General features: G+C 40.8%; 2 protein-coding genes across 14 annotated transcripts in view; one reads left to right on the top strand and one right to left on the bottom strand.

The window, feature by feature from the left end:
• Positions 1–2166: 2166 nt before the first annotated feature.
• GIN1 (gypsy retrotransposon integrase 1) lies at positions 2167–16962 on the bottom strand. Of its 3 annotated transcripts, XM_067316627.1 has the most exons (8): positions 16817–16958; positions 12510–12655; positions 11414–11607; positions 9625–9930; positions 8745–8933; positions 8470–8637; positions 7734–8022; positions 2167–4493 (listed from the first exon to the last, which is right to left on the bottom strand). In XM_067316627.1, the coding sequence occupies exons 2-8, from the start codon at positions 12646–12648 to the stop codon at positions 4195–4197; spliced, it is 1584 nt and encodes a 527-aa protein (XP_067172728.1). In that variant the 5' UTR covers positions 12649–12655; positions 16817–16958; the 3' UTR covers positions 2167–4194. The 3 variants fall into 3 exon arrangements, with proteins under 3 accessions (XP_067172728.1, XP_067172730.1, XP_067172729.1); XM_067316629.1 differs by lacking the exon at positions 8745–8933 and having other exon boundaries at positions 16817–16962; XM_067316628.1 differs by lacking the exon at positions 12510–12655 and having other exon boundaries at positions 16817–16954.
• PPIP5K2 (diphosphoinositol pentakisphosphate kinase 2) overlaps positions 16752–16969 on the top strand; it is a 52584-nt gene continuing 52366 nt past the window's right edge. For all 11 annotated transcript variants that reach the window (XM_067316609.1, XM_067316619.1, XM_067316617.1 and 8 more), the window contains exon 1: positions 16752–16830. The gene's annotated coding sequence lies outside the window, so the exon portion shown is untranslated. The remainder of the gene's footprint in view (positions 16831–16969) is intronic.

Genomic DNA, 16969 nt, shown 5'->3' with positions numbered 1-16969 from the left:
AACAACTGGTAAGTTATGAAAGGCTTCATCTAAGTGATTTGTGGAGCACTGCAATGAAAATCTGTAGCAGGGAAACATCACCTGGCAGACTCAGAATGATGTTTTTCCTACAACCTTGAATCTTCCTGGCTTGTTTTTATGGCATACCTATTTCTGCTACCAATGCGGCAGGGTTCCTGCAGACCCCTTCTTCACCGTACCATGTCGTGCAGCCCCAGAGCAACACACACTGCACCCAACTGCAGCCAGGAGCCCTGTGGGAAGAAAGAAGCATGAACCCATCCGCAAAGCCTGCAGTAACGCCCATTACGATGGCACAAATTAATAGGCAGCTCAGGCAACCTGAGGCTGGTGTTCTCTGCTTGCAAATGTAGTATGCATCTCCATACAAGTAGTCAGACAGGAGGAAGGGAGAACTGACTGGGGAATGCATCTCTCAGGATTAATAGTTGCTGAATCAAATGTTTTAAATTTAAGTTACTGTCTGGTTTTCTGCTACTTCTCTCTAGCAGAGGCTCTCTTTTCAAATTAAAGCTTGTTCGGTACTGTTCTTCTTTCCAAATGTCTGCAGAACTTGAGTACCAAAGTTTCCACCATAGGTTAGCAGGTCTCTTGACAGGGGTAGAACAGTGTAATACCCATTGCTCTGAAGACGCTGCTAAATCCTGTTTATTCGTATCAATTTTACCCTTCTAATTCAAAACAGCATCTGTTCTTAGTGACTTTTAACAATAATGACGTCTCCTTCTGCTGACATAAGAGGCAGGCAGTGACCTCTCAGGTTGGGCCAACAGATGTCAGCTGCTGGTGTGCCTTGCTGAGTTTCCACTGCCTGGTGAGATTCTAGAAGTTGCATGTTTTATTTTTAGCCAGTCCAATAAATTAATTGAAAGCCTCCACTCCATTCCCAAGAGAAAAAAAATTCCATTATCTATTTTGAAAATGCCAAGAAGGTTACTGTGGGAACAGGTTTGGATGCTAGGTCATTAAAATTATGATGTCTGCTGCAAAAGGTCATTAATATGGACATTGCACCCAAACAAATTATTAAGAAACTCATCTGGTCCTCAGGAGTGACATTTCCAGAAGATTTGTTAACTGCTTGCTGTGAAAGCAAATCATGACTCATCAGTGTCCTCCAGCAGGGAACACTCAGTTCTGTGAAGAAGAAGGGAGAAACTTTAAAATGTCATAGATTGTCTAACCTGAAAAGCAAGAGCACCTTAGCACAGAGTGGGCAAGCACTACACAAAAGTTCAGAAAGTAGCCAAGTAAGAGAGTTGTGTTTTTTACTCCACACTTAACCCTCAGTGGTTGTACAGAAGCTTTTCACCAGAGGCAGGTGTTTTTTTGGGCATGCTTTTCATCTGACTATGACCTGGTAATTAATACCTCTAGCAAACCCAAAGGGTAAGTGTTCGTATTTCTGTGCTGGGAGGTGTAAGTAAACTTGGCACTTTTTTTTCGTGCTGTACCTCCTCTCTAAGCAACACACCACAAGGGGGCACAAATTCTATTCTAATTTCCAAGACTTTTGTTAAGAGAATAGTCTTTTGCTGTTGTCCCATCGTAAATCAAGCCTGTGGGCCAGTGACGGAGATGACAGATGGGCATTTGTGTATTTATCCAAGTTGGTTAAAATACAAACCAGCAGTAGGCAGGTCAGGACTCACCGACCGTCAGGAGCAGCTGCTGAGCAATGCCCAGCTACAGCAATGGCATGAGGGGTTTCTGTGAGCCTCCCTGAGTACGTTGTGCTGCTTGTAACTTCTCAAGTTTCCCATTGCTGTTTTTTGCTTCTTCCAGTTTTCCTCCTGTTTGTTTTCGGTGCCATTAATTTGAAAACCCTGTATTTTATCTCAATAAACCTTTTATATGCAGAGAAGGGCCCCACTTAGGTGAACTGAAGAGGCACCAATGCTTGCCTGTTAATATAGTAGATCACAATTACTAGGAAACAGCGTTACAGTCTGTTAAATGTCTGTTTTTTCTGTTTCACAGTCAGCTTAGCGTTTTCTTTCTCTCCGACAGCATAGCTATAAGAAGCACACATCATTTATACTACGTTAGAGCTTCCCCCTCCCTCCACCCTGCTCTGCGTTACAGCTTCATTGTACTGTGTGCAAATAAGGAACCAACCAGTTGAAAAAAACATATGCAGTAGGTTTTTATTGCTCTAACAGAGCAGAAGAGCATCTTGGAGACAGCTCCCTTATTCTCTGATTTTATCTCTGACTCTGAAAGAACCCACATTTTAGCAGGAAATGGAGACATGCCAGTTTGTGCTAAAAATGTACTATTAGACAGTCAAGACTAAGTTGTAACAAGTCCATCCTAGCAGAAGATGTCACTTTGGGTAGCAATCCTAATGAAAGAGTTAAAGGTTCATAGGGAGCAGGAGGGTTGGCTCAAAGAATCGGGGCCTCTGCTAAGAAGGATTAGTGTAGTAAGAGATTACCAGCCAGGTCATTACCATGACATGGACCTCCTGAACTTGTGGATCCCACCACAGCTCCCAAATGGAAGATCTTTAAATCAGTATTCCTCAAGAAAAATACTATCTGATCGCACAGCTCATTACAGAAGAAAATCAAGGTAAGACCATTGTTCACAATTACCAGCTTTTTCCTATTTACAAGCATGCATTATTTGTCTTTTTTTTTTTTTTTTTTAAATACAGTTTAACAGAATGTTGTTTGATGGAATTTCTTGGCAAGTCTTTTTTTTTTTTTTTAAGTGAGAAAAATGTATTTCACCAAGCCCACTTACTTGCTTGACTGCATTAGAAAAATCATTATAAAGATTACTTGCCTCAGAGGACACTATAGCTTAGGGGTAAAAGCAATTTATATAAAGATGGGCTTTTAAGCTTAAGCATGTTTGTCAATGAATAACACAAACCTAGTTCATTTTTGCGTTCAGTGGAGTTGATATATAGGAGGAGTCTGTTAGAAGAGAATATCCAACTATCTTTGTTAGGTACATTCTTTGTGAAACATTGTCTCAATGGGGAAAAATGTGTACGTAGGACTAGATTTTTGGAAGACAAAGTACTTTCTTAAATATTAAGTATTTTTTCAAAGGTATTTTAGGATGGGATCGGAAAATAGAATGATGATACTGAGCTCTTTTCTTACATAGCCTTGGCCTGTGATAGGCCAAACCGTAACACAGGTATGAATTTCTGTACGAGTTCAGTATCTGAACAGCCTTGAGGACTAAGTCTTTCTATCTAAGATTAATTGAAAACTCTTGCTCTCATCAATTACTGTTCAGCTTACTTTAACAGTAGATAAATTTTGCTCTTTGAGATGCAGTCCTCTTAGCAGGAGGCCCAGGCCAATAGCAACTTGGTCAAGGAATTCAGAGAATAAATAACACCAGTTCTTCACCTTTCCTAGAGTACTGTCAGCGGGAGAAGAGGAATTCTCCTCCAAACCTGTTGTAGCTCTGAGAAGTAACAGTAAGGGAAATTAGAGGCTTGTGAAGACAGCACAAGTAAATGCTGAGCACCCTTATGATTTTGACTTGCCTGAGAGACTAAAATTGCTTTCCCTTGTAGAATTTTGATGAGCAGGGAGCAGCTGCAGGCCTTGTTGTTTCATATGCAGAACATTACCTGTACTTGATTTTGGCAGCTTTACTGTTCTGTGAGATCTTAGGGCTGTGGGCTAAACTAGAGAATAAAAGCTGTAAAGGTCAGAGATTGCAACGTCTCAGAGAGAACAGGAAACAGCTCTATAACAAAAGAAAAGAGGACATGAGCTTCTTTACCCTTCTGGGGTGGAGGCAAAATTTAGGTTAAGTTGCTTAGATTACATTCGTCCCACAATATCTGTGCATGTTAGGAATGAGTCACCTGAGGATTAATGAAAAGGTCACCAGAATGAAATGGTGTGATGTGCCCTGAGACAATAAACAGTGAGGAAGGGCCACACTGCTATTCTACAAACATACTGTAATTCAACTGCATGATGATAACGTGCTTTTTCTAGGTTGTGCCCATATTTCTGATAACAGGGTGACTGCTTCTTAATGCCAATATCAATTAACCACTGGACAGCTGCAGTATTCTTAAATACATACAGTAGTGAAGTGAATTTGTCTGAGGAACTTGGAGCTATTAAAACTGTTTCAGTCTGCCACAGAAGTTCAAAACTGTTTGCCAATGAAATATGACGTGTGACTATTTGCTTAAGTATCCTCTATCTTGGTCTGAAGTGTCCAGCAAGGTGAAGGCCACTGCTCTGGATTTGCAGTGTTGGGCTCAATGCTATGATCTCTCATTAGCTCAGACTGATGTTTACGTTCTGTTGATTCTCGGTCTTTGCCGGCTGAAGGTGGTATTTGCACAGCAGATATGACGCCTCTTGCATAGTCATTTATTTCCCCTTCAACAATGCGGTCTTGCTGGCACGGATTATATGATCTTTCAGAAAAGCCAATATAGTCGTGGTCAACAACTATTGCACCTTGTAAGAAGTAATGCTTGTCTGTAAAAGAAAAGTACCTTTTAAAGCAGATCTTTCTAGTTCAGTAAAAGTCATCGATGTACTTAAACACAAACAAAATGATAGTAAGGTGTTAACTTACTTTTTGAAGCAATTTCAATAATAAGGCAAGACTGTTTGAATGACAGCAGTCTGATAATACAGATTTCCTCATTTCACTAAGCATCAAACGTTCAGTTCCATCTGGCACATCCACAAAATAGTGCTTGCAGTGCTTCATGTTAACAGTTTTTCTTTGCAATGTCAATAAACTAGCTTGAGGTCTGTCACAGTCACCTACTGAGCTAATACCTTAAATGAACGTAGCTGCTTTTATTCTTTGCACCCCACACAGAAAAACGTAGCTACTCCAGACTCTTGCTAGGAAGTCTCAGTGCAACAAAGGTTTTTCTGTGTTTTTTTTTAAGCAATTAAGAAACAAAATTATGAACTGTAGGTGTTGAGAACACAGGGGTTTTTTTAGAAATTAGAGACAATGTTGTTGATTGTTACTGTATAGTACTACCGGACATTTCTTCTATTTGATATGTGTTGAAGTGTTTGATTTGTTTCAAGAGAGTTCCAATAAAATGAAAATAGTCTGACCTGTCAAATCAGATATGTAATAGTTAATGAGGGGTTAACAATTTCTTGTGCTGGAAAATGATGTTAAGGCCTGTTTTCTTGCTCACGTGGGGGCCACAGGGTAAAAAGAGGTGTTCTGTTGAATCAGAAGAGCCATTCAGCAGATAAGTATCTCTGTACGGGGGCTACAAATTCCTTTGAGATGTAGGTCCAAAGAGGTACCTTTGTGGGAGCAGATTCTGCACTGCTCTGGCTATGTTTCTCCATAGATGTGTCCTAAATCTGCCTGTTTGCACTCCTGAAACATTTAAGCACTGACCCAGAGTTTAATATTAAACTGACCCACATTCAAACAGGAAAAATGCTGCTTCAGACATAGATGTGTACGGGTGATTTAAGGTGTCCTGGAACCTCTGCCTAGCTGTAGAGTTAGCCAGGTAGCAAACAACCCAGGTTTACCCAGAACGTGAACCTGCAACGCCTGTACCAAGAGCTCTGTCAATACATTGACTCAGGATTCACCTTTAGACTAGGTTACGAAAAAAAAAATCTTGCTACTAGTATCAGTCAGTATCAGTCTTTCTCACCTAAAAAATGAGGACTGCATTTTCAGGCTTTGTCTTTAATGTTCAAAAAAGCAAGACACACACTGTGAAAGTATGACATACAGGAGATGCCCTGCTCCAAAATCGTATGTGTAAGCAAAGTACTGACAACACCTTTAAATTTGGTAAGCAAGGCCATGACAACTATCCTCACCCAAGATGCACTTTTTCACATTTATTTCACAGAAAGCACTGCAAATGCTTTCTTCCCATTCAAGGTTATGCAAGGGGATAGCTAATAGACTGTTAGGCCACAGTAGTAGTTACAGTAAATAAGTAACAGACAAAAAAAAAAATCCACCCTTGCTAATATAGAGAAGTTCTTTGTTATAAAAACATGCATGTTCCCTTCTGGATGAAAAAGCTGTCATTTGCTGCCAGCTTCCCCTTCTCTTATTCAAATGAAATAATGCTTTCTTTCTTGAATTCTGTTAGGCCATTTGATAAAGGCTGACAATTACTTCAGCAAAGCCTGGTTTACTTCCCTCCACAATTTAAATATGTATGACCATCAATCTAGAACTTTAAGCTTCGTAAATATTTATAATCCATTGAATTTTCTGCCTGTATCAGACAACTAATCTTTAATCACTTGTTGGGAAAGGGGAAGAAAATGTACATTTACTTACAGCTTCTGCAGTAGTTAGTGGTGAACATATTAGACTCTGATCCTACAAAGATATCTGGACTAAACTTTTTCATGTTGTGATTCACTTTACCAAACTCATCGTAATAGTTGGAAATTAGAGGTGCTATTTGCATGCATGAATTCATGCACATAACTTTCTCCTTATGGCTCTGCAATTCTACGAAGAACTGAAAACCAGAAAGTGATTGTCTAACAGTAAGAGCGTTGTCCAGGAGAAATGACATGAAATTGGTGTCTTGGTTGTGTGATCTGTAATGGTGGCTGACAACTGGCAGACATATCGGCTTCTCCCATTAAGTTCCAGAATTAGCTTTAGTTTTGCAGATCCCTCAGTTTTAAGAAATAATGGAAGAGATGACCATCCCAGTGCAGATAAAAAATTTTCAAGAACCAAAGCTTGACCACACATGTCACACAGGAGAAAATTGTTCTACTTTTTTTTTTTCAAGGATCCTAAACTAAGAAGTAGTTTGTTCTGTGACAGAGGTCTTCCAAACACTGAGCTATTAATTTTTTTCTAAATGTCTGAAGTGGCTCCAAGACAGCATTAGCAGAAAAGAAATGGCTGCTATTTGGGGATTTAAAATTTTGATTAAATTTAAATTTAATTTTGAATTAGAAATATTTTTAAATTATTTAAATTTTGATTAAAAATTTGCCACTATTGAAAAAAGCATAGAATGTGTAAGAGAAAGAAGTGCAACTGGTTATACATGTGTCTGGGAGTTTCTAGAAATCCTACTTCTGAGTGTAATAATTTTATTTACTCCAGTAATAGAAGCATATTTACTTTTTCAGTACCACAATTTAAAATAAACTCTCTAAAAATCAGTTCTGTGAGGTAGTCTTTGTATTCTAAGATTTTGGAGGGTAGTTTGTTGTTGTTTAAAAAAAAGGGGGGATGTAAACGTGCACCATCTGCACTCGTCAGACTAAGGGGAAAAAAATAGGTTTCCATCGCACAAGGAAAAGAACATTTTTCTAACATTCCTAACATTTTTCTCCCACCTACATCAAGCCAGGAACAAAGGAAGAAAACAATCTTTGAATACAGTTCAGCCTAACTCTACTTTTAGCATGTTTTTACCAGCCAGCACATACAGGGCCAAACCACACAGTAGAAGCAACTTTAATGGAAGCTATTTTTAAAGAGACTTCAAATATGATTCATTAGCTCTGCTCTCTGCTCTGCATAGGTTTCAAGCTAGTCACACTTGCTGTTCTCCTTATGAGATTACATTATTATCCTGTGTTCTTCTAATTCACACTGGTGAGTGATACGTGCTCATACAAGGTGAGGTACATAACCTCACCTAATACCAAGACATGACAGAAAAGTTAAATATATATAAATATATATACACACACACACACACACATACACACACGCACACACACGCATACCTTTTTCACTGGACCCTCTTATGTATGGCTTAAGGTGAGACATTTTGATGGGTCTTTTCAACCTGGATCCTGTGGCATCTCTTAATATTGCACAGCCATTATCTGTGATATAATCTATAATACAAGGACCAATCCATTCTGACTGGAAACGACCATCCTTCCACCAGTTTTTTCTTTGCCTGAGGACTTCATGGCCAACTTTAAGGCAAAGGGGATTTAACTGTTTTGGCTTCCTTTTGACAGTAATCTTGTTTCTGATCTTCTGTTCATCTGAAGTGATTTTCACTATCTGTGAGAAGAAACAAATGAATTACATTTTCTTTTCCTTTCCTAAGAGCAACCATGTATTTTTCTAAAATTTAATAATAATGCAGAAGCATAACATTAAAAGTCCCCGGATGTGTGTAATTCATAGCATGTAAAACTGAAAAGTTTTCAAGAAATTGATTTTATCTATCTTCATGTCCTAAATCAACACTCCACAGGCAATGGTTTTAAACCTCCTTTGATATGCAGACCTCTTGCCAGGGTGTTCACGTTTGGCTTAAAGGAGAAAACCTCCTGTTTTTTTTCTTCATACCTTCCACATACACATGTGCACTGGGATCCAGGGATCACATGGTGAGAAAAAAACCCTCACTGTTCTAAAAGGTTTGTTTCACTTCACATTTCAAATCTTTCCACGTTATGTCTCTTCGGTTTTCTTGCCAATAACATTTGAATATATAATATTTACCTGACAGTCTGAGGTTTTCTCTTCCTCCAGTGCTTGACTGGCTTTTTTAGTTGCTTCAAATATTTTGGCAAACATACTGTCTTCTCCTTCCACACACACATTTGTTGACTCAGCCACATATGGGTTACGATTAAACATCTGGAAATATGGGGTGCTTTGATCTGGCTCCTATTTAAGCGGGAACAAAAAGCAAGCACATTTAACATACAGCTTTGCAGGTACTTTTGGGGACGTAAGTCCCAACTCTCATCAAAAGAGGAAGAGCCTTCACATACCACATTAGTCAAATTAAAAGCATAGGCAATAGCAGATAAATGTTCATCCCAATCATCTGGATGCTCTGTGCAATATTTGTTAAGGAAAGCTTTGATTGTCTTGCATGTTCTTTCATTTACATCATGTGTCTGAGGATAAGACAATACTATTTGTTTCATTCCAAAGAGCGCAAACAGTTCCTTGTTTATCTTCAAAAATAAAAGAAGAACATAATTATTGAATGTTTCCTTGTTCTGTATCACAGTCCTAGTAAACAAATTCAGCACAGCTTTCCACTCCTCTATTGAGAAAATGGTGATTGAGCAAAAGTCTTATACACATATACCCACATAACAGTCCAAATCAAAGAGTAAAAGAATGGCTTAGGAGCCAGCAATTGATGGTTTCTAAACAGTTTTGCCACTCAATTTCATTTCCTCCATATCGTAGTCTCTTCTATTGCTATTTCATCATCTTTGAGAGGATTAAGTGTAAAGTTCTTCAGAATCACTACATCTTAGGTTATTTTTGACATTGGACTGTCTTTATACGGGCCAATATAATATGTATGGATGAAGTACAGCAAAGGGCTTGAGAGTGAAAGCCTGTGCCAGTTCTACTGAGTGACAAAACCTGGACTATGGCCTCTGAGAAGTTATTTTGCTTTTACTCTTCATTCAATGAATAAATCCCTGAGCAACGTTACACAATGTTACAATTACAAATAATTCATTTGTCATTTTCATGTTGACTTTAATTATTTTTTTTAAAAGGCAAAGAAGATGCATGTACTGTATTTACAATTTTTTTTCCCCCCAAGAATGGTCTAAAATGTAAAGTTAATACAGGCAAAACTGTACTTTTCTTGAAAAAAAAAAAATTATCCAAGTAAAAACTTACCTGATGAACAAACTCCTTCCCTTGATCAATAGGCATTTTTTGAGGTGGTCCATATAAGAAAAACACATTTATGATTGCCTTAGCAATTTCAGCTGCCGAAGTATCACACAATGGCAGGATAACAGTCCATTTTGTGAACAAATCTGTCATAATAATGATGTACATGTGGCTTCTGTTGGTTGTATTAAAAGGTCCTATTAGGTCTATAGTAACCGCCGCCCAGGGGTCCTCTGCGTTGACAGGGTGTGATTTGGGTGCTGCAATGGTTGTATTCTTTGCCACTTGGCAATGCCGGCAAGCATACACCTAGTGCAGAAACCAGGGAAGAAGCTCTCAGCAAAGAGTAGCGGTGAGGGTTTAAAACAACCAACAGGATAATAATATAAATCCCCATTATCCCTCCGTAAGTCAGGTCAGACTTGGCTATACTGAACAAATTTATTTTAGCATTTTTTCTTCTGATTATTTTTTACCCTTAGATTTTTCAGCCCCAGGATAAAAACAAACAAACAAAACAAACAGCAGCGAAAGCCAGGAGAAGGACACACACACAGGAGTTTGTAGCTGACCTCTCCTCATTCTGAAAGCACTGTGCTCTTTCAAGTCCACAGCACAGATTTATATCCATTACCGTATGTAAATATTAAAGGAATGACACAGCAGTTTGGGATCAGAAGAGGAAAGTCCTAATCATTCCCCTAGTTTAGTTCTACTCTATATGCTGTGGCTGATAAGCATTGGTGGTACACACAGAATCTGCAGACCAGCTTTATATACAGGCCAGGTCCTCTTTGCCCAACTCTGACCTGAAAGCAGAGATTCATTTCCAGTTCAGGTTACTGCAGCAGAGCAAATCTTGGTTTTCAGGTGATGCACCATCTGAGAGCAACACTAACCTGGCCACAAAGGACAGCATGTACACGCATTTTGTTCAGGGTTCAGATTCTGCCCAGGGAGTATGTCAATGTATCTTTGGATGAAAGAGGAAAAGGAATTGTCCCAAGCAGTGATTTGTTTGATAGTTTTTCCCAAACATACCTAATTCAAAGGCAGACATAGAGTTTTTGTCTTTGTATCTGCCAGCTGCCATTCTGGCCAGCTGTACACATTGGGGATGGTAAACTGCATCCTAACAAAGATATGTAGGAGGCTATGCATGAGACATCCCTCTCAAAGACCAAATGTGCCCTGCACACTGAAGGGCAGTATGACCCCCCACCCTTGGACAGTATATGGCAATATGCAAGGTACATGGTCAAACAATAAAAGGAAAAAATAGGAAGCACTATGAATTGGCAAGAAGACCATGTAAAATTTGATTGTAAACTTGTGTTTCCTCATTATCGAGTGGTAAAGGTGCTTCCTGTATTAAAGCCAAACCCATGATATATGATTCTGTGTATTTATCCATGACTTAGTTTCTAACATAAAGCGTTTACTTGCTCATAACTTAAGGAAAATATTTTAAAAACCTCTCTTGCTGACTATACCTATTGGCTTGAAACACTGATCTGGAGTATGGGTCTCAAAACCTCTGTATGACTCAGTAAAAGCCAGTGAAGTTCAGACTGTTCAAAACGTACAAATACTTATACTCTTAAGTTGTTCTGTTTTCTAATAATATTTGTGTTCCCAAGTCCCTCAGGAGCTTCTGTAAATGAATGTCAGGTAAAGCATGATTTCAGTATTTTTGTGTCACCCAAAAGAGAGGTGAATCTTGTGGAAGAATCGCAAAATGTTTATAACAAAGAATACATTAAAAAAATACCCTGTAGCTATAAGCCCATACCCACTGTTTGACATCATTTGTTACAGAGGTCCAATAGTAATTAGATTCCACTAAAGTCAGCGTCCTTGATATGCCATGATGAGTGCCTGCAGTGTTTTCGTGGCATTTCTCAAGCACCTTTTTCTTCTCTTCGTCTGAAACAATTACCAAGCGCATTTGTTTTCTGTCTTTTCCAACATAGAACAATTTATTTTCTGAAAGAAGAAAGAAAATACCAATAAATTATATACTAGCACCTAGTCTTTTGTAGTTGTTTATTTTACTAAAACATTGGGCACAATTCAGTATGGATTTTTGTGCAAAAATCGCTTCTTTGTTTGCAAGTATTTTAATTTTTTCTTCCCTAGGACCATTTGTTTACAAACGTATTAACCTGGATATGAGGCAATCAAACGGTAAGTCGGAACGCAAGCTATGTTCCCACAGGAAGTCTCACTAAAACACAAGCTAACGCTGGGGGCAGCAGGGGGAGAAGGAGTAATAAGGGTTATAAGACAAAACATATCGCCTGCCTGTGAGCAACCTCGCTTTGTGATCCACAGCTTTAATTCCTTCTCCCTGTGGAAGTCTGGAAGGTTTGCTGGGACTGAAAAAGGAGAGCTGACTACAAAGACTGACACACGTCAAACCGTCTTCACAGGGCTGCAGCAAAACCGGGAAGGGCAGGGAGCCTCTGAGGCGACGGAAGCGCAACAGATGGCAAAGCCATCCCTGCATTTCCGTCCAGCCACGCACGGAGCGCCCCAGACCCGGCCCAGCAGTCCTCGCCTCTCGCTGCAGATCAGCGCGTCTCTTCTTGAAGTCCCTGAATCACGGCTTCCAATTGCTACGTGGTGCCCCAGCATCTAAAGCAAGGTTTGGCTTTCAGGTGGACACATAAATCATTTCCGCTAAGGGCTAAAGCGGACTGAGCTTCTATTTCTGCAAACATTGTTATACATTAACAAGGGATAGGCAGGGGTGTTTGTTTTATGGAGCATGTGTATAAAGATCAGAGAGTATGCTGCAGAGCAAGACACCTTTTTGCTTTTTTTAATATCAGCAAATCTTCACCTAAAAATCCATTTTCCAAAGTAGATTGAGAGAATATTTTTACCTTTGAAAACAAATTTTTTGGCTGCTCTTCTGATTCCACTTCTTTCACTTGATAACGTTGTAGGATGATATTCCCCTGTTCGTTTGTAGTATGCAATCTGCTTCAGGTGGAGCCCACCATTTTTTCCACTCCGGACCATTGCTAACCTGAACAATATGCACAATATTTGTTGAATGAAGCAACTGCCACAGCAGTACACCTTTGGTTTTTACTGGGTTCCTTGTAGTTCAGAGAGAAGCATCCTCGTAACGTAGCACATTCACTAGTCTAACTGAGCTCTCCTTCCCAAAACCCTAGGTCAGCTATATTTTAATTCCATGAATTGCTCCATGTGCTTTTAAGCTTTCTGCATCTGAGAGGATATTACACCATCCACTGCAGTGCTCTCGATAACCCCACGCTATCATCAGCGCATCTGATAAGGATACAGTGCTTTACTCAACACATACCGATGGCGGTGCAGGTCAGGTCGGTCAGGAAGCAAGGCAGTCTTCGAGAAGGACTGCATGTAACAGTCACAGGTGAGAAATAAAGACTATTTAGCCAGTCCAGGTGCAGCACTACACTGATGGAATCGCAGCGCTTCCAAAGCCTGTTCTGTCCTGCTGCTCTGGGACCTCTGCACTGTGCTCGGCCAAGTGGGACACACATCCCTCGTGTGAAGTCCAGGCACAGACCCCAGCACCACACCTGCTTGCTGAACCCAGGCTGCTTTTTTTTTTCTGGCATCCCCTTGTGAAAGCCGTGGTTTGCCATTATAAGAGCAGCTGAACTAGCACAGACACACACTCCCCCCCCATACATCTCCTTTGAAGTCCCAACCTGGAAGCATTCCGCTTTACTCCATTTTTATTGGCCATTACATCACGCTATTACCCTGTTTTTAATTCACTTCCAAACACATCTAAGATCTGCCACACATAATCAATCTCTCCAGCTGTATACAAACTTGGATTTGTCAACTTATATTTTAAAATTTCTAAGCAGTGGGGCCTTCTACCATATTCTTTGGAGAGGAAAAAAAGTTACCAGAAAGAGAAAAATTGTTCTTCCTGTCTTAAACAGTTGGGTAGCTCCCAAATATAGGTGCTTTGTAGATTAGATGCATCTAAACAGTCATTCTGATGGAAAAAAAAAAAAAAAACAACCCCCCCCCCCCCCACACACACACATAAATAGCAGAAAAGTAACTCCCCAGATGGAGACTGCCACAGAAATTTATTTTGTTCATTAATTCATCTGGCAATTAGATTCTGAAATCCCAAATCAGATTCTGCATTTAAGGTAACAATTAATTGGGCTCACTTCTCTGATTACACTAATAAACTAAAATGTCATTAGTAAAGTGCATCATCGGTGTAGGAAAAGCTTGGGTCTAGAAATAATAGCTTCAGAATAATTGCCAATTACTGACAAGGAACAGACAGAAATGTTCATGCAGGCTCCATCGATTTTTTTTTTTTTTTTTAAATCTGCTCCAGCAGCAGTGAACACATGGATGGAATGGCAGTTTGATCTTGCTCTAATTGACTTCTGCAAGAGCAAGATCAGGCTTGGAGACTGACATCTCATAATTTCTTAATGAATGCTGGTCATCCACAGCATTAAGCAAATTTCCCCCTTGTCCTTGCAATGTCCCAAAATTAGACAACGTGACAACACATAGCCTGCTAGAGAGAATAATCAGTATGTTTGCCATGTCTGCTAAGTGGCATATGATTATAGGGAAATGATAGTCTCCAGGCACTCTGGAACCCGTATCATTTCATTATATGCTGATGCTATTTGAACGCTAAGTGTGTAAGTCAGGATGTTTATTTTTCAGCTTACAGATTCTAACTTGCCTTTATTAAACTGAGGGTGGGGAAGGGGTAAATAGCTCTACGCTTATTATGACTGCTTGAACATTTACTCTATTTTCCCCAGAAAAATCAAATGTTACGTGTATTTTCTGCTACTGTTATTTATAGAATATCATATTCTAGCAGGGATAAAGATTGTTTTGTTATCAATGTCAAACGCATGCCAGGAACTTCACAGTTCTAAGACAGACAAGACCTTTGCTCCACAGAATATCTAATTTTGCACAAGTTAGACTTGGCTTTCACAAACAACCAAGTCTCTTGTCATATAACATTACAATTTTATTTTAAAGCAAAAGCAAAATTCTCACAGACCAGAGAACTGGCATAGAAAAGCTTTTAACCACTGCATTCTTCTACACCAGGAAAGAGGGTATTTCCACACAGGAAAGGAGCAGAGCCAGAACATAATCCTGTTTCTAGTGATCTTGACCAGCACATTAGCTTCTTGCAAGTTTTTAATCTGGTAGTATGAGCTGAAGCAATTGACCAAGCTGCTAATTTGATAACTAACAGCAGGGAAGCTAAGGTTAGGCTACCATGATAAAATTACTTATCCTGTTTTTGTAAAGCAGTTGATTAACTAGCATTTCTGACAGTAAAAGAGTACTGGGGAAGAGCAGTTAAGATACTCTGTACATCAGGGACATGCATTCAAGTTTCACTCGGGGCTTCTGCCAAAGGCCAGCCCTGCGGTTACCAGAGCACGGCTGGAAGTCGGGATTGGCCATATGTTATCACTGCTTCTCCTGGCCTTGGAAGCTCGGGTGTCTTAACCATCAGGACGATGGATTGTTTTGGCCTGATGCAGACTTTCGCGTAGGGCAAGAAAATAAGATGTGCCAGAGCAAAGCAATCTTTATTCTTTCTGTGTTTTTTGCTCATCGTGCATATCTTGCCAGAGGCTGTGCACGTTCTGCATGTAGTACGTGGTTATTGGTTCTAACAAAATGAAGTTGCACAACAGTAAGATATATCAGAGCAGGGCCACTGTGCTTATACCTCAGATAAATGGGGATTCTCCCCTCATTCCAGCAATGGCAGTTCCTATTACAAGAAGTTCGGAAGCAAAAGAACACACTATCCACATACATTTAATCTGTTCAGTAAAATCTTGATCCAGCAGTGTTAAGTGCTTCTATACTTTGCTAGATTGATGCCTAAAGGGAAATGACTAAATGAGTTTCCTTCCTGGATATTTCTTATGTCTCTATTGATTTTTTTTTAATATTTCAATCTTTAAGGGTTTTTTTGGCCTCATATTTTAAAAAATTAATTTCTGAAAACAAATTACACTATTCGCCATTTTTGTTATTTTAGAATAAATGATGTTACTTCAGATCAGTCATGTGCTACTCTCAGTAATCACAATCATAGCATACACTCTCTAAAAAAATCAAAGAATTTGAGAGTCAGTAACCAATTCTTCAATGCCTTTGAAGCAGGGAAAGAATACATTGTGTTACAGACAAAAATATTTGGATAAGGAGACAAACTCCTATATAAGCAGGGCTTTTCTTGCTTTAGTGTCTTAGCAGAAATGGTCATACCTACTGACATTTACTTTCCTTTTTAATGCCCTTTTTTCACTCACACACCCACAACTGCAAATCTCTTCTTAGTCCAGCTTTTGAACCCTTCCTCATTCTGCAATTCCTACTAGAGGAATTCCCCAGAGTCTTGAATACATATTTTAAAATCTAAGTGCTTCCAGAAATTTATTATGAGATACCATTGCTTACATTCCCCCCTAGGTTTCATGAGGTGTGGCTGTGCAAAATTTCTGTCATTTTAGAGCACTGTGTTTAAATCTATCTATCTATATATCTGACAGCGCCTAACAGATCGCGGGCGCTATTAAACCCGGGCAGGGCCCGGCCACGACGGAAGCTGCCCTGCACACGAGGGTGCCGCCGCCACGCCACAGGCAACCGGACGACCCCAACGCACCGCTAACTGCCGCACGGGGCGCGACGACGCGTGCGCGCGTTGCGCCCTGCAGCGCGGAGGGAGGGTGGGCGGGCGCGTGCGCAGACCTCGCAGCCCGCCTTGGCTTCGCCCCGGCCGTCTCGCCTGCAAACGTTAGGGGGAAGGCGGCCTCGCCCGCGCCCTGCCCCGCCACGCCCCGGCGCCGCCAGGACTACAGTCCCCAGCATGCACCGCGGCACCCCGAGCCACCAACCACAATCCGCGGGCGAGAGGGCGCGCGCTGACGTGCCGCTCTAGGGCGGCAAGATCTGCGCATGCGCCCGGCAACACTGGCGCGATTTCTCTCTCTCTCTCTCTCTCTCTCTCTCTCTCTCTCTCTCTCTCTCTCTCTCTCTCTCTCTCTCTCTCTCTCTCTCTCTCTCTCTCCGTCGATGCCCACCCCCTCCTCTGGGCGCCGCGGCGAGGTCTCGGGCACGCCGGGCGCCGCGGGCAGCCGCTGGGCTCTTGAGCACACACCTGCTGCTGCAGAGGTATCAGCGCAATCCGTCCCCCGGGGCGCAGCCCGCTGCTTTCACTGTCTGCCCGCCCGGCGAGCCGAGGCGGTGGCCCTCGCACCCGGGACTTTTGTGGCGCCCCCGGAAGTGGTGCGGGGAGGGGGCGGGCCGTACG

Source organism: Apteryx mantelli, chromosome Z, assembly GCF_036417845.1.
Source record: "Apteryx mantelli isolate bAptMan1 chromosome Z, bAptMan1.hap1, whole genome shotgun sequence".
NCBI lineage: Eukaryota > Metazoa > Chordata > Aves > Apterygiformes > Apterygidae > Apteryx > Apteryx mantelli.
Note: the sequence above shows the minus strand (reverse complement) of the source record. Positions and strands in the feature narration are given on the sequence as shown.

Bases quoted from the DNA above. Each gene is read 5' to 3' on its own strand.
- GIN1 (XM_067316627.1), bottom strand. From the start codon at position 12,648: ATGGTCCGGAGTGGAAAAAATGGTGGGCTCCACCTGAAGCAGATTGCA. The intron at 9,931-11,413 runs GTATGGGCTTAT...TTTCTGCACTAG, and splicing joins CAAATGATGTCAAACAGTGG to GTGTATGCTTGCCGGCATTG. The intron at 4,494-7,733 runs GTATGCGTGTGT...TTTCTTTTACAG, and splicing joins AAGAGGGTCCAGTGAAAAAG to ACAAGCATTACTTCTTACAA.